The 17,755-nt window shown below is 41.9% G+C and overlaps 2 protein-coding genes across 4 annotated transcripts in view; both read right to left on the bottom strand.

The window, feature by feature from the left end:
• Window positions 1–313: 313 nt before the first annotated feature.
• ddx5 (DEAD (Asp-Glu-Ala-Asp) box helicase 5) lies at window positions 314–6,184 on the bottom strand. 2 transcript variants are annotated; one of them, XM_039825059.1, is made up of 13 exons: window positions 6,023–6,184; window positions 5,004–5,181; window positions 4,778–4,874; window positions 4,544–4,677; window positions 4,377–4,442; window positions 4,020–4,161; window positions 3,673–3,833; window positions 3,400–3,572; window positions 3,167–3,277; window positions 2,990–3,051; window positions 2,848–2,907; window positions 1,296–1,517; window positions 314–1,070 (listed from the first exon to the last, which is right to left on the bottom strand). In XM_039825059.1, exons 1-13 carry the CDS (start codon window positions 6,073–6,075, stop codon window positions 661–663), a joined length of 1,869 nt encoding a protein of 622 aa, XP_039680993.1. In that variant the 5' UTR covers window positions 6,076–6,184; the 3' UTR covers window positions 314–660. The 2 variants fall into 2 exon arrangements, with proteins under 2 accessions (XP_039680993.1, XP_039680994.1); XM_039825060.1 differs by having other exon boundaries at window positions 901–1,070; window positions 1,283–1,517.
• A 1,263-nt stretch (window positions 6,185–7,447) lies between these two features.
• The window catches only part of smurf2 (SMAD specific E3 ubiquitin protein ligase 2), a 75,009-nt gene continuing 64,701 nt past the window's right edge, over window positions 7,448–17,755 (bottom strand). For both annotated transcript variants that reach the window (XM_039824453.1, XM_039824454.1), the window contains exons 17-19: window positions 15,803–16,004; window positions 11,886–11,961; window positions 7,448–10,852 (exon numbers count right to left, since the gene is read on the bottom strand). In XM_039824453.1, coding sequence (XP_039680387.1) covers window positions 10,753–10,852; window positions 11,886–11,961; window positions 15,803–16,004 — 378 coding nt within the window. In that variant the 3' untranslated portion in view covers window positions 7,448–10,752. The remainder of the gene's footprint in view (window positions 10,853–11,885; window positions 11,962–15,802; window positions 16,005–17,755) is intronic.

The following is a 17,755-nucleotide window of genomic DNA, read 5'->3' as shown; positions in this document are numbered from 1 at the left end:
ATCCCTCTGTCGTTTGTACACAATGTAGGAAGGAAGTGGTGATGTAACATTTTATATTTTTGCTGCATGTTTTCACAATAAACTATGCACTAAACCCTGCAGTTTGTTACTGCAAATTTCAATATAGTACATATGATATACTGTACATCAAGTGCCTGCTGGTACAAGTTCCTAGACTGAGCAGGATTCCTAAATATTTGAAACATGACACCTGCTGGACAGAAAAAGGTAGTACCAGTGGGTTGTTTCTCATGTAAAAACAGCAGCATAGCAATTTAAAGTTGGAAAAAAAAATAAGCACAAAAGCAGCAAGTTTATTTTTATGTTTTATTTTGAAAGATCATGCAGTGCACTTCCAAGTTCGGAGCTTAACATCACTTTCAATGATACACATGGAAAACCAGTACATTTGTAATTACCTAGTACAAAACATAACTAAACATTACTGAGGAATGTAACAAATTAAATAGTATAATAGGAAAACAAGTGTGCAACACAACTACTGCTGCTGCACTGCAGATCTTAAAAGGCTTGATAGAGGTTAAAGTTGTTTTGTAACCCTGTTGTGTAAATACAAAAAAAAAAAAAAATCTGGATTAAGTGTAGAACTTAAAAAACGAGACAAAAGCAATAATTTACTTTTTCAAGTGTACGGTGTGTTTACTGAGAGAACTGAGGAGGCATGGGGTATGGCACCAGCGGTGGAGGATGGTGCTGCGGAGCCTGTGCCTGGGGGAAAGGGAATGGGGGGTGACCTGCGCCACTCGGCGCGCCACCCTTAGCGAGAGCAAACTGTTGGGCCTGGAAGTTCTGGCCTCCGAAGGCTCCAGGTTGGTTGTTAAAGTTGGACTGTCCATTACCATTGTAGCTGGCTCCGCTCAAGCCATTGCCACTGCTGTTATTGCCCCCATAGCCTCCATTCTGTGAATTTGTGCCATACGTTTTACTTGGTCCGTTGTCAAACCCTCTACCATTATCCCGGTCCCTAAAACTGCCAAAATCACGCCTTCCAGAATACCTATCCCGACGGTCATCTCTGTAGTCACCACCTCTGCCTCCCCTTGAACGCCCTGGAAAGGAAAACAGACTTGAGGACAAAGACACTGGGTTTTTTTTTTTTAAACAAAAGTTTAAGCAAAAATTGTGTTGAGAGAAAGTTTAACTGTAAAATTGTCTGAGATACAGAAGTTAATGATAAACTCATCCCATTCTCAGAACAAACAAAAAAAGGAGGAGCAGAAAAAGAGTGGCTGCAGTTCACTGCGCAGTTTCTGTATCTCACCAATTGGATTTACCTCCTCTGTCTTCCGCCATTTGGAGGAGCTTGGGGTTGATAGCCTGGTTGGCCTCGCGGAGCACAGCGATGAGGTCACTGGCCTGCCTCATGTTGTTGGGAGTGAAGAAGGTGTAAGCTGTGCCTGTCTTTTGGCTACGAGCTGTTCTGCCAATGCGGTGGATATAGTCCTCAGAGTTGTTGGGGTAGTCAAAGTTGATGACAAATTTCACATCTTCCACATCTGTAAGATTGTGTTGCAGTGTGGCATAAAGGAAAAGGAAGGCAGCACACAAAGATGTGCACCAGCGCCACCACAACAACCAGATCAAAAACAAAAAGTTAGTGCGGTCATGAGGTAGGAATGGCTGGAAAATCCACAAAGCTGCAAAAGACTTAACTAAAGATAAGTATTTACTCCTTGGGGAGACTACGGTGGGAAAAGAGAAACGATGCACACTCCATTGGATTCCAATCCCAGTGGGATAAGACACCCCCACCCCTTCCCTTAAACCACCCTCAGAAAGAATGGATCAGAAGTCTTACCATCTTTTGGAGTATGCATTCACTAGTCCATTCCCATTGCAGCACACGCCCCACATATTGTCAAGTGACCCACAGGTGTCGCTATACAGTAGGGCTGCTATGCACACTACTGCCTCCTAGTGTGCTTGAACTAGCACTTAACCAAGGTCCCTTGTCACACCCTCACCAGATGCTTGCTATAAAGCTCACACTGCAGTGTCTCTTGCCAAAACTGTAGATCTGAACCAATTTGCAGGATGCCTACAACAGTGCATCCCCACTCTCGACATGGCAAGATTTTTCCAGACCCAGTGTTCACTTGATCATAATGTCTCTCGTTGGCAGGTCTCGACATGACTTTGAAACGCAGGCGAGGGAGGAGTGTGGGCTTGGATTTTGTCCAAGTGTGTCCAGCTAGCATGTCCCACTGTCACCAAAAGCGCCAGTAGCCATGTCATTACAGAGGTGAAGGTATGACCGATCAGACAGACTGCTCTTCCGACAGAAGTTTAGGAACTGCAAAGTTAACGTTAACGCCACCCATGCTTTACAACGAGTCTACGCAACAGAAAGCACCTTCCAAATGACTCAAATAGCTTGCAATGCAGTGCCCAAACATACACGCAAGACAATAGGAGACAGTGTAGCTGGGCTTTGAGCTGGGACAGTTACATAGCCTGGGTGTGTGAAGCAGTCCAAACCATTGCCAGAGAACAGACGAGCATATGGGGGAGGAACTGTGGCCAGCCCTCAACTCGCCCCCCCATTTTTAGGCAGGCCAGTGCACTACGCTGCACTTGGTTGGGCCTGGTCACCTCTGTATATCTGCATGACTGGGAGACCCGTGCCTCGCCAGTCAGGACACCTCCAAGAATCCTCCTTCCCCCTCTGGAGACCTGGGCTTGTCATGCCAAGGCCCTGCCATATAGACTGCTCCTTCAGGTCAGGGGAGAAACTCAGAAAGAAGCAGAAGAGTTAAAGAAAGCAAATACACTTTCTTTTTGAAATACATAAAAGAGTACAATACAGTTCAGTGGGGAGATACTGACCTAGACCTCTGGAAGCAACATCCGTTGCAATGAGAATCGGAGCCTTTCCATATTTGAACTCTGAAAAATATAAAAATCCAGACATAAATAAACATTTCCTGGAAGTTTTACAATGATTAACTAGCTGGTGATGCAAGCTTACCATTGAGAACCCAGTCTCTTTCCTGCTGGCTTTTATCTCCATGGATTCCCATACCTGGCCACCTAACAGAATTGAGTTTTAAAGGTTAATCAATGTCTGATTTTTCATACAAGTATTTGAGAACTGCAAGGCAGAAGCAGCCAAATGGTAAATTATTATTTTCATCTCAACACTTACCCATCCCTTCTCATCCTCCTGGTGAGATCATCACAGCGCCTCTTTGTCTCTACAAAGATGATGGTCTTATTCTCCTTCTCACTCATGATTTCTTCAAGCAGACGGATAAGTCTAGAAAAAGAAAAAAGTCACTAAAATGGTTAATTCTGTAACAAATGTATTACATTACCTAAAACAGTTATGAATATCGGCTTCAACAACACTTGCCGATTCTGCCATGGCACATTACTCACTTGTTCTCCTTCTCTGCATCGTTGCAGACATCCACGATTTGCAGGATGTTGTGGTTGGCACTGAGCTGGAGGGCCCCAATATTGATCTGGACGTACTCCTTCAGGAAGTCTTCAGCCAGCTGGCGAACCTCTTTGGGCCAAGTGGCACTCCACATCAGAGTCTGACGGTCAGGCTGCAAAAACAGGAACAATTAGTAACATTCCTTAAGGAAACACAAGTAATGAGGCGGTCAACTTCAGTACGCATTTATAGCCATCTAATCAAAAACATACCCTGATTTGGTCAACAATTTTTCGGATCTGTGGCTCAAAGCCCATGTCCAGCATTCTGTCAGCCTCATCCAGGACAAGATAGGTGCACCGACGGAGGTTTGTCTTTCCAGCCTCAAGGAAGTCAATGAGCCTTCCTGGAGTGGCGATGCAGATCTCGACACCTTTAATGGAATTAAATGGGTCTTTGTGAGAACTAAACACTCAAACAACAACTGAGGGTTCGTACGAAAAGGTTGTATTGCAAAGTAAGTAACACGTTTGCCTTGGTGGAAGGTGCATTTATAAATTCAAGAACAAATATGTACAATGTGACTGTTTAAACAATGCAGAAAAAAAGGCTACAATACCTCTTTCCAGGTCACGGATCTGGGGTCCCTTGGGGGCTCCTCCGTATATACAGGTGGTCTTCAGGCGAGACGCTCTGCCATATTCTGCAGCCACCTGTTGCACCTGCTGTGCCAGCTCACGTGTCGGGGCTAGCACCAAGCACTGTCAAGAGGGAAAAATACAGCTTGTCACATCATTCAGTTCATTCAGTGTTAGAACAAGAAACTTAGAGAAAAACAATTTTCTGGCCACATTTAATAACAGCACTCACTGCAGATCATATGCTCACTTCTGATAAATAATAAAATAAAGAGTTCTAAGTTACCATCAAAGTGTATTAAAGATAAGATAGCATGTTAACTGATGTGACTACTTACTATAGGACCATCTCCACGCTCCAGGAAAGGCTGGTGGTTGATGTGCACAATTGCAGGCAACAAATACTGGAGAGAAAACATGCAACAGTCACTTCCATGAGGTAGACAAGATTAACTTAAAGATTAGTTAAACATAACTAATGTTGGCGAGATAACATTCAACTTACGGAAAGCGTCTTGCCAGAGCCAGTCTGTGCAATGCCGACCATATCCTGGCCACTGAGAGCCAGAGGCCAGCCTTGAGCCTGGATGGGTGTTGGTTCAGTCCAGTTCTGTTTGTTGATCACATCCATCACATAGGCTGCAGAAAAGAGGACCACAATTAATTAAGATGTACCAAACTCCCTTTGTGATAGATTTCCCCAATTATATAACTAAAATAAAATAAAAAAAGAACTTACATGGGAAGCTGGCCTCATGGAACTTGGCAATAGGATTTGGGCAGCTTCTTCCTTTAACTGTAATTGTTTTAGTTCTTCTGTACATTTCAACTTCTTGCTGCAAGATAAGAATGAAACCAGCCCATTGGTCATAACCGATTGCATAACTGCAACACGTGCAGAAAGGAGCACATGTGTAGCAGCGTTACATAATATTTCAAAGACCATGCTGACTATCTTTACATACCGGAGACCTCCGGGTAACATCGGGATGCTCTTGGTAGAAGTTTTTCTCAAACTTTGGGAGCTCATCCAGGTTCCATTGTTTCTTCCGCAGCCTCTCACCTGGATTGCCGAACTTTCCTCCTCCACCTCCGCCGCCACCACCACGGTTGCCACCAAAGCGAGGAGGACCGCCGCCATATCTGCAATTACAGCAACAGTTACGTTCAGTCGCGATTTAAGAAGTGTTGCTAAGACAGTCAAGTAATTAACGATGGTGACTATAGCGACTTAAAACGAACAAAACCCCCATCTTAACTGCGTCATTCTGTGACATAATACAGATGCCATATACTTTCCAACCAGCAGAGGAACAATGGAAAAACAGCCGACATTTTGTATCCGCATTCATGCTGCCACATGGCGAAAAGCCGACAAGCCGGCTGAAGCAAAAAACGGCCCCCGTTAGCGAGCGACCATCGTTAACTAAACGTATTGGGAGTGTTAGTACAAGTATAGCTATGTTACAGACAGTATCGCTAGTAAGTAGTTTCCTGCGGCGGTTAAATGTAGCGTCGAGTGGAGGGCCTTTCAGACCAACGGCAGCAACGGTACCGCTGCGCTTCAACTCCATTGTTTCCAATGGCTTGTGCCGCTATTCGACGCGGCGGCAGCGCGCTGAACCCATGCGGCAAGCGCAGCGAAACCCGCGTTTGGTCTGAAAGGCCTAAGCTAACGTCAAGCTAACGTTAGCCTGAAGCGAACGAAAAGCCGCTGTGCCGGCGGGGACACGAGGCCAAACTAGGCCTTGTGCCAAGACAACGGGCCCCGTTCCGACCGGGCCTAGTGTAGATAAATAAAGCCAGCCTACTGCCTGCTTTTCAAATTGGAAACGTTGGGTTCTCGGTTAGAAATACGTAAGTCATGATGACGATTCCCCACATTCCTAGAATTTAACACAATTTAGCCAACTGTTAATCAGTTCAAGGCTGTCGGCCATTTCTACGAATCACACAAACTCGTCTAAAACATAAATAAACTTACCCTCTGTCTCTATCTCTGTCTCTGCCGCGGTCTCTGTCGGAATATCCAGGCATTTTGTAAACAACTTGTATAAATAAAAAAGATAAATACCCTTCACTGTGGATTTACCACCGACTAAAAAACACGACCTGCAGTAGCGCTGAAATGCCGGTAATGTGGAATCGAGGCCCGGTATATATGGTAAGAGGAAGTCCCCCTTCCGATGTATTAATCCGCCCTTCGGTTTTTAACTTCAGCTTCTACCGACTGGCAACATAGACCCATAGACCCAATGAAAAACACTAACACTGGGTTTTAAAATCACTATAACTCTTAATGGAAATATTACATATAGATCCCCTAACCTTCCACTGAATATATTTCATAAGGTAAGTTAGAGCAAGCAGAAGAACATAAGTGCGGTTTAAAAAAATAAATAAAAAATCGCACACAAACATTTATGTAAAGTTAGAGTCTGATTAAAAAAATCGGACATTATGTTTTGTATTTTCTCTTACATTTATTTATGTTTCCCGGTGTGTCCCTTTGATACATTGGGTTAAATAATTCAAACAGATGTTGGCGGATTGATATGTACGAGTAAGAAACTGGTGATCCGGCTATGACAATGCTTCCGATGTACGGTAAGTGACGTCATCAGGACCAACCCAAACATGAAAGAGACGAGTTGCCCCCCTCTCTCTCTATCTCTCTTTTGCATTTTTTCATTTAGACCCGTGTAATGAATTTTCTCTCAGCTTCTTTTGGAATAACTAGACAAGGAAATGTTAAAGATTAATTAAAAATTTCGGTACAAAACTTTCAGTGGGTTTACTCACTATAGGCTACTGAATTATTGTCTTAGAGGATTGCGGTGCTACACCATAAAAACATAAAAGAAAATGTGTATTAATTACCTGAGGAAACGGCCTAAATAATGTAAATCAAAATACACAAACATTGGAGCCTATGTTTTGTCATTTTCTTAGCTTTGACCCACTTATTCCTTATACTGATTATACAGGATGTCCTCAAAATATGAACCCTTGTTAACTGGATGAAGTCTAGCCTTCTGTCCTCTTTCCACTTAATGTAGATAGTTTTCAAGCCCTCTCTGTAATGATGCACTTTCATATTTACGAAACAATTAAAATTGTACTTGACATCTATTTTCCAACAGCCTAATCCATTCCCCCTTTCCCTGCCCCTCCCCGAGCCGTCTGCCAGACGTTTTTATCCAGAGTGATTATCAGCGAGTACACAGCGGGACGTCAGGGACATTAGACATTCAGATGTAATGCATCTTTTGCATCCCCCACATTTGACATTTATTCTCAGCCAATATCTGATACTAACAAGCCCCTGATAAACTGATCTAATGTAATATATTGCTATGCCAAAATGACCCATTAAAGCACTCCTCTGTTGTAAATAACATAACAATAATTCAGGTGAAAAAGCTTTTTATGACATTTGAAACAACCATTCAAACAGGAAGGACAGGACATATATGTGTACAAGGCCTTACATTGTTAGACAAAGGCAAGTTTAATTAGAACTAATTACACACAAAAATAAAATACTCTTACAAAATGATAGTGTTAACGTACATCAAATTGCATCAGTCAGCTATGAGAGATATAGTCCTGCTAGTGGATCATGCTATTAAAAAAAATAAAATAAAAAGACAAAAAAAAGCGGCGTCTCAACTTTGACTCGTTTAATAAAAAGTTCTTCAACGAGAGGCAGGTACAGGGTGATGCTGAGCGGTGTAGCGTAGGAGCAGACAGTAGGGCCATCAGCTTGTGCACTGGACTTAAAAGGCGAATGAATATCTGATCGAGAAGTCACCAATTAAATACACAAGGCGACCTCATTCTGTTTGTGTGCAATTCCTCTTTTCATTTCTCTACTTAAGTTAAAGATAAATTACAGGTCGTTTGATCCACATATATGAACAATATCTTTTTACTGTACAAAGCACCATCTGAGGACACTTCACCTTGCATACACTTGTCCATGTAAAAGAATGAAAATTCAGTTCATTTTTGTTTTTTTTTGTAGTGTATGCAGATGTTAAGAACAGTCCACGGTCATAGAGATTACTAGACAGGCAGCATCTTTTGAAAACATTCAAGGATTTCACTTTTAATCGTAGAAAACAATCCCCCCCCCCCACCCTCTTTCTCTAAATAAAAAAACATCACTGATAGGACTGTGTATCAGGCTAAAACAGGATTCATCTCATTCAGTTCCTTTTCAAATCAAAAGCACATACGGACACATGCAACGATTGTTGTATGTCAACGGTCTGCTGCGGGCAAAACGATTCAGACAAGACTTTATTTTATTTTTTTTATCCCTTAAATATTCAGGAAATCAAGACAAACTGTCAGAATTAGTTTCTCTTCGTTCGTAAAAATCAAAAGGAAGTTACAAACTACATATGACATCTCCTGAGAATGTGGCTAGCTAGAGCTCTTGATTACTTGGAAAGATTTTGTGGCCACAAACAGGTATGAGCATGAGTAGTGTAGCGTGCACCTCGAGCAGTAGTATATCAATGAGTAAAGGCTGTTTTATGCTTCTGCGTCAACTCCATGCTGGGGAAAGGGGGGAGGGGGGTGGTTGTTTCCGGAGGGTCAATCGCAAAACTCTGCCATTTCCGACGAAAGAGAGAGAGCCAGTTTATGTTATGTTAGCGAGCAAACGTTAGCACAACTGCCCACAAAGTGCTGCTTGCTGGCGAAGTGCTAATTTCCAAACGTTGCTGACATGTAGACACTTTGCAAACGGATAACCCTGTCATTATAACCAAAATATGTCTGAGATAATTTGCAAAGCTGATGTCAGTGAACTAGCATGTTGCTACTCCACACAGTAGGCTGCTTGAAACACCCACTGTCAACACACAGGACCAGTCGACCAATCACAGTCCTCGCGGTCTGCGTTGCAGCGACACAAAAGAAGAGGTGTTTGCAGAAGTATAAAACAGCCTTAATGTCGCCAATACAAAGACAAACGTTAATGCTATATAGCACCACATGGCTAGCAGGTAGTAGAGGTTTTCTTCCCCCCCCCCCACAACAATAACAATGAATTACAAGATGATGAACATTGGACTCTTCTGAACAGAATACCATTTGGAATTAATGGTAGGTGTCATGCCAGTGCCATGCCCAGCTACAAATGACGGAAGTGTTAAAAAAATAAATAAAAGGGTAACAGGAGAGAAACATCACACGCCCATGTGTAGCGCCAGAATGAAATCAGTAGATTTTAAAGGGTCTGCTCAAGACTAGGCACGGGCTGGTATGAGATTCTGACGGTACGGTAACCTTCAGCAAAAATATCACCGTTTCACGGTATTGCAATTACAGCTTTAAAATGTATTATTTTGAAATGTAACTTTTTTTTTTCCCTCCATTGAACACAATGTATTTTATTTTTAAAAACACACTGAAAACCGGCAGGGAGGTGGATTTCAAAACTGCACTTTCTGTGAAAATTGTAGTGGTATACCTTGAAACCGGTAACCGGCCCGTGTCTACTCAAGGTTAGCAAAGATTCATTCATTGAGAAATGATTATGGCACTCCGAGGACATTGCGTGTTTTAGATTTGCGTTGCTCTGTAGGACATACCTCTCCTTGGACAGTGTGAGAGAGGTTATGTCAAGAAATAGACCCCAGCGTTCTTGAGTGAAATTCACTCAAGCTTAATTCGGTTTTCACAAATGATCTTCTATAATTTAAACACTTAACATTTAGAGAGCTTTTATTTTTCTGAAACGATGGATAGGGGTTTCTGAAAGAGATCAGCAATAAATTATATATATTATATAGAATTTTATTGTTTCTTTTTCAAATTTTCCCTGTTATATAAAAATAACACATTTCAAGCTTTTCATTCACTTATTCGTCTTCAAAGAAAACGAGCTGTCAAACGTGTGAAATATGTTTTGGGAATGCAGCGCTACTTGTTGGCCGGTGACTCCGGAGCAGAAGTCCCCGCTGCTGGTCTTTGGAGAGGGTTGTAAACAGTCGGGTGTCTGCCTAATTCAGTCTCTAGTCTTGCCCTCTCATCCGCACGCATCCCTGTTTTCCAGCCTCGGTAGTACTGATAGCCCCGATGTGATCGCTCTGAGGCACCAAACAGCACGAGTCATGCACACTCTGCATACAAATTTAGTGTTTCCAAGTGGTTGTGGGAACCATTAATAACCCTGTGCTCTAGCAAACAAACCGGTCTCGTTAATGTCGTTTTCAGAGTGGACTGACCTTGTGTTCTGCTTGGTAAGATGGAGCATTGCTACATTGAATACAGTCTTTTTTTCTTTTCTTTTTTTTTAATGCTAAAATGAACTTAGAAAAAAAGGGAAGAGCCAGCAACTTTTTGCAGGTTCCACGAGTTAGTAAATAGTCTGAGTTATTAGCAGCTGAAGAGATCCTTTTCAATGATAAAAAAAAAAAAGACACAAAGGAAGGCTGGAGGGTCTTAAAAAAATACCCAGAGTCAGATGACATTTTCTTGATCTTCTTTGTCCAGCCTCCATTAGCTTGGCCACATGTCCCCGGGAAGTATAGGCGGCCCTGGGCGAAGCAGCCGTGGATGACCCCCGTGTTGAGTGGATTGATTTGTGTGTGTGTGTGTGTGTGTGTGGGCAGGGTGGGGGTGGGGTGGGGGTGGGGGCTCATTATGGCCAAACCGTGTTGCTTCTGGTTGTTGCGGAGCTCTGCCTGAATCAGTGAGTCACTCCACAGCAAAGCCGCACGTCTCCTCGATGGCGGTGAGCAACTTGTCGTACAGTTTGTCATAGTGCTCGTAGGGAGGAATGTCAATCCGGTTGAAACTGGGGAAACAGAAGAGAACAGATTTTAATATAAATCACTACACTGCACAACTCCAGACCAAAGTAAACATAACAGGGTTTGATAAAAAAATAAAATAAAATAAAGGGCTGGGTACCAAATTCTTTTTTTTTTTAAGATTCTTTTTTTGGGGGCTTTTCCTTTATTAGATAAATCAGTCCTTCCACAAAAATGCGGAATTTTTTTGTGATTGTTGTGGGCAAAAATCCTTGATTATGCGGCACGTTTTCTTAAAAAATGCGATGGAATATGCTCTATATGATATTTATGCAGTTTTATGCAATGAAATTGCAGGAACTTGCAAAAATTGCGGAAACTTATGCGGTTTGATGAAAAAGAGAAAAAAAAAGTGATTTCCCCCCCCCCCCAACACCCTGCTTTTAGATGATGTTCACGTCGCATTATTACGTCACTTCATAACGTTCCCATGGCAACAGGGGGAAATGGCTGCTCTTGTGTGAAGTAAATGCAACATTTTTCAACTTTCTGCTAAGATATATGTGACATTTTTGCAACGAAAATGCGGGGATTATGAAATCATGCGAGCCCTGAGTATTTTGCGCGGAAATCGGCAATTTATGCGGCAAAAGTGCGGCTTATTTGAAAAAATGCTTCCCCCCGCATAAATATGCGGACTTTGGCTGATTATTCGTTGAATTATGCGATCGCATAATCGCATTTTTCTGGAGGGACTGCTTCGTGTCGAGTATTGAAAAATGCCTCGTCACTCAATACCCAATTTCAATACCTAAGGAGAAAAAGTTGGTCAGCGAGCCAATAAGCACGCAGCATGCTTCTACCAAGATCTAATAACGTCTGTGATTGGCTGTCTATCGTTACACATCGTTCAGACACGCAGGAAAAGGTCAGACCTTCCTCCACAGCGCTGCGGAGGAGGGTCTGGCTAGTCCACGCAGCATTCTGGGATGGGAGAAAACGTGTGGTATCAAAGGCTGGCAGCCTGGCACGATGCCAGACAGTCTGAAAATGACACAGAGCTGACAGTTTCCTCACCAGGTGTGGGCTTTGGGCAGGTTGTTGGTGCTGGCATCAATCTGGTGGATGGTAAAGAGCCGCGGGCCAGCAGCACCTGTACACACACACACACACACACACACACACACACACACACACACACACACACACACACACACACACACACACACACACACACACACACACACACACACACACACAATACGTTTAGTAAGAACACACACCTGCTCCGCACTGTGAAGAACCGGATGTATTCTCTCTTTGACATTTCCAGGTTCCAGACACAGGTTATTTTGGGATCTAAAAAGCCAACTAAAACAAATCAAGATGCTCAAACTAGATTGGTAAAATTCAGATGCCAAAATTTAAACTTGAACATCCAGGTTAGTAAGGGTGATCAAACACATCAGGATCCACAAGAAAGACAAGTTCAAGAGAGTGACTATGAAAAAAGAAAAAAAAAAAAAAAGTTTTTTGAAAGTACACAACTTGAAAGGAGTCTGAAAAAAAACAAGGATGGGGATTTGGAGAAAAAAAAATAAGGATGGGGATTTAAACAACATAAATTCACGCATTTGGTTTTCAAAGTAAAATATTTCAGTGCTGTAACTTCAGTGGTATCTAAAATCAAACATTACATATTCAGTAGTGGTTAAATGAGATTTCCAGTTGCTTATAAAATGATAATTATCATGGCCTTTCTCTGCTTCCATACAATAAGAGACAGTGTGCAAAGAAGGCATCTAGACAGGTGAGTCAGTTATAAAAAAAAAAATTTTTTAGTTCATCTTTTGCTTAAAGAAACAAACAAAGAAAATGATGGACAGACTTCCTTTGTTACAGTAAACCACTAGTTATGGTGCAACAATCTCCTGATGTTTTCTGTTATTGAAGTATAATCCCTTTATTTCATTACATATTCAGATGGTTCTGACAATAGTCCTACAATACATATAACTGCACAGTATTTAGATACCAACAGTAATAACTGAGTTGACTTTGCCCCTTGACTGTAGCCATGTGTCCATCTTTTAGATTCATGTTTTTTAGATACGTTTTTAGGACTGAGCCTCTGTACGCTGGGTGCACGCTCTACCAGGTGAGCTACCCAGGCCCCCCAGCTTTTAGATGTTTTGATCAAGAAAGGAGTAGTCCAGGCATTATGCAACATGACCCCACCCAAACTGCAACAGAAACTCTTTCATCAACTGATCTAGTCTCATCAAAGTCTCCTCTATAACTTATTAAAAGTCCTAAAAGTGGTGGACAGTCTTGAAAACAACTGTAATCGGTGATGCCCCAGTTAAGCAGAGACCCTCCAGGTGAATAGGGAAAATATTTTAACCAACAGATATCGCCATGATACTTCCCCAGGTGATTTTTTACATTAAGGCAATCTTTTTTGTATCAGGATTTTTTTTTTTTTATTATTATTGGGGCATTTTTAGGCCAGGTCAGAGTCGAACCCTCTACCAACTGAGCTATCGGGGCACCCAAGATTTCTGAACTTTTATGTTTAATTTTGCAAATGAGGCATTATCTAACTAAATACGTGCTCATAGGACTTTTTATGTTTATAGAGGAGACTTTTGGGAGTAATAAACATTTGTCTGATTTTCTGTTGCAATTTGGGGTAGATTTACCCCTTTTTTTCTCACAAGATGCCTTGTCCCAGAACGCCTTGCTATTTAAGGTGTGTGAGGGTGTTGTCTGCCTGTGGATCACGGTGTACTCCTCATGCCTCTGGGCAGCAGCGTCTGCCAGGACGGACCCATTGCACCGCTGCGCTACACGTAGCCTCAGGGTTTATCTCGGGTCAGAGAAACCCAGAGACACAGAGAAGCCAAGAATCCCAAACACACAGCCTAGACTGTGTCGGCAGGAGAAGGGGCAGCGAAAACATTTTCGTAGGAGAAACTGAATTACGTATTTCCCCTTACGTCATTTCTGTCCTGACAGACAGATGAGATGAGCCCCAGATTGCCTGGAGCCCCACAGAGGAGGTCTGCAGCTAGACCCGATTGGGCTGACAGAGCCTGTGAGTGTAGAGCAATCTGTGTGCACGACAAAGGAACAGCAAGGGCTGCCACACCTTGTGTACATCATGGATCGTACATCACATTAGCATTCATTTTGTTCCTCTGAGTGCTCACTCTGGTCTCCATCTCACAAAGAAGGCAATTCACACCAAGCTTTTTCAGCAGCGGTTTCATACGCAGGACTTTGTTGCCTAACAATGCAGCCATTTACATAGCACAGGGTTCTCCCCCGCCACTGTAAGGTTTAGGTGCAGCCCCCTGGCCGTTTTGGGCAGCACCTAAGCCGAATGAATGTAACTACAGTAAAAGACTTTTCCCAGGTCTGATTGTAGTTGGAATTCTTTTAAAGTTTTGTTAAAGCTCTTGTTTGTTTATTATTTGCTCTAATTTTCTTTTAATGTTTTAGTCAAAAATATGGTGATAATAACGCTCCGAATGTTGTTTAAAAGAGACGCCAAAACTACCACAATATATATATATATATATATATATATATATATATATATATATATATATATATATATATATATATATATATATATATATATAAAATTACGAATCCCACCATGGCCACGCCAAGACCCGCCCTACGAAGCAGCTCGATTGGTTGGGGTTAGGCATTTCACCTCGAGTGGTTAAGGTTAGGATAGCCGATTGGTCAGTTACGTTACCTTGGACACCTGGCCAATAGTAGTGATTGAAGGGCGCGTCTTGGCGTGGCCATAGTGGGATTCGTAATTTCGCAGACCGGAAATAAAACGGACATACGCCGCGGCCGCACACACTTGTTTTGGCTTGCGAGCCGCGTAGCTAGTAGGCTCGTCATGGCGATTAGCGTCGGAGCGAGTATGACTCTAGAGTCCTAGTGAGAGAACCAAAGGGTCTCCCTGTTCTTTCTGACCACGGTGGGAAACCTGGAGCAGGAGAAGTTACCCCTCTCCTTGAGTTTATGGAGAAGGACAACCAGGAAATGAGTCGGGGGAAATGCAACGCTACCAAACTACGCCCACGGCAGTCGCTATGACGACCAGCCACGCTCGCCTCAGGCATGAGGCAGTACTATCTGCAATGGAAAATGGAGGTAACGGTATTACATTGTGTGACAGATTATTAGCTCCAAGTGTGAATGTTGAATGTGTGAAATTGAACACTACGTATATGCCAGTGTTGTTTTCAATAAAAAAAATAAGCCGATCCACTTTTCCATGGTGATAAGAGCATTAAAATGAGAAAATATAATGGGACAAAAAGAAGTCATGGGACATTTAGAATAGATAAAAATGTGCGATTATGTGATTAAATATTTTAATCGTTTGATAGCACTAATATATATATATATATATATATATATACATATACATATACATATACACACACACACACAGTCGTGAAAAAATAAAGTTGACTAAAAAAAAAAAATCATCTTTTGGAAATTGATATTAATGCCTTAATTAAAAAAAATTAGGAAAAATTCAACCTTTAAGGACACACATTTTCTTTGTGAATGAATAATTTATCGTGAATAAATAAATGTTCTTCCTTAAAATACAGGGGGCATAAGTCAGTCCACCCCTATGTTAAATTCCCATAGAGGCAGGCAGATTTTTATTTTTAAAGGCCAGTTATTTCATGGATCCAGGATACTATGCATCCTGATAAAGTTCCCTTGGCCCCCCACATCATCACATACCCTTCACCATACCCCCACATCATATATACATACACACATACATATACACACAGTATATATATATATATATATATATATATATATAGTAGAAGGACGCCTAAACCCCTCGCCAAATACGTGCACCTAAGTCTTCTACAATCTGATGTAAAACACTGCATGACAAAACAATATGTATGCACATATGTCTTCACGCTGGGGGTTTTTACCTTGGAGGGCCTTGAATCCTTGCAGGGGAACTCTGGAGGAGCCGGTGACAAACTGCAGCAGCCGGGCTCTGCGCTCCTCATCGAAGGACTCCACAGCTTTCCAGAACCATTTGACGATGTTGCTCTCTGGAGTGCAGTGTTTGAGCCGCGTGTTGGACTTCCAGTCGTTGATGTCAATTTTACCCAGGCCACATACAATCAGCTGCAGGGGGAAAGAAGTAGACAGGGTTTTGTCGTGAAAATCGTTTCAATATGTTGAACTAAATGTGCTTTGGAGGGAAATCTAGATGTGTCTACAGTAATAGGGGTGTCACGATTCTCCAAATCTACACTTGGATTCAATTTTCGATTTAAATCTTCATTTTTCAGCAGGGGTCAGTGTAACGCTTATCAGTTCAATTTTCTAAGCACAGACAGACATTTGGAAAAACAGAAAAATGGGTTCAAATATCAAATTTTTCATTTTTTTTCCCACCTTGACAAATTAAAAAATTGGATCTTTAACCTGTTTTTCCAATTTTTTATTCAGAGGATCAGAAATTTAGAAAATTGGGTCTGGGCTCCAATTATTCCATACTGCAATGGTATTCTCTTCCTCTACTTTGCGGAATATGCAGGTCATTAACTGCATATGGACCAAAAAACAACAAAAACTGATAGACTTTGGGGTCAGAGACGCAACTGATGGTTTCGAGTGGGGGGGGGCGGGGCGTAGCTAGACAGAACGAGGGAGAGAATACCATGGCAGTATTATGAATAATTTGAGCCCAGACCCAATTTTGTAATTTTCTAAATTTCTGATCCTCTGAATAAAAACAGAAAATTGGAAAAACAGGTTAAAGATCCAATTTTTTAATAGGTGAAGACAGAAAAAAAATGAAAAATTGGATATTGGAACCCATTTTTCTGTTTTTCCAAATGTCTGTTTGTGCTTAGAAAATTGAACTGATAAGCGTTACACTGACCGTTCCTCTGTCTGTTTTCTGTTTTAGTATTCCCACTTGTGCATTTTGTTTAGAAATGTTTGTAGAATTTCTATTTTATTTTTCAATTTCGAAATAAACATTTGATCACAAAAAACACGGGGCGCACATAATAACGGCGGGGGGTTGTTCTCCATCAAACACTTAACTGAATTTTATTATGCAACAATTTATGGTGCAATTCTCTTTATTTATGTCACGGAAATAATTAATTATTCTCCTGTATTGTTAAAAACTTTCTGCAAATGTAACTCATCTACTTAAATCTCTCTTTAGTTTTCACGGCCTTTAACCCATCACAGTTGCCAAGTAGACACAGTTCTTGTTTTCCGTACATGTTCAGAGCCCCCTGAACAGTTGGGGAGTGGGTTGTCTTTCATATTTTTTTGTGGGGGACAAATCTACCTCTTCTAAATATAAGGGGAGACAAATCCCCTGCATCCCCCCTGAAATCTACACCTATGGTTCACGTAACTCACTCACCGGGAAGGCAAAATGTTGCCACACGGTGACTTCAGAAAAGCAGGACGAATTATTTTTAGTTCTGTTGTTTCTCCGTTATCTCCGACTCCAGCAAGGACCGTGGTGTCTGGAAAAGTCAAACTGCAAGCTAACGCTACCGTGTGCCCTAAGCTGCATGCTACCAGCCGGTAAGCTACGCTGTGTCCAGGGTTGTTCCTGCATAGAGACATATTTGCCCCCCCCCAAAGAGGTTTTAGCCAGCCCCAAAGGGAACTCACCAGCACCAAAATAGTTAAGAACTGAGAATACAAATAGCAAGATAATAGACATTTTTGTTAATTTAATTGTCAGAAATAACAGGTGTTTGGTGTTTTTAGCCCCCAATGTCGTCTTCCAGGCAGCGCGGCAATGGTTATAGTTAGGGTTAAGGTACAAGCTGCCTGTAAGGCGACTTTGGAGGCTTAAAACACCATAGAGCGAAATAACAGGAAAATGCATAGGTTTCTGT

The sequence above is a fragment of the Perca fluviatilis genome, chromosome 15, assembly GCF_010015445.1.
Source record: "Perca fluviatilis chromosome 15, GENO_Pfluv_1.0, whole genome shotgun sequence".
Classification (NCBI taxonomy): domain Eukaryota; kingdom Metazoa; phylum Chordata; class Actinopteri; order Perciformes; family Percidae; genus Perca; species Perca fluviatilis.
Note: the sequence above shows the minus strand (reverse complement) of the source record. Positions and strands in the feature narration are given on the sequence as shown.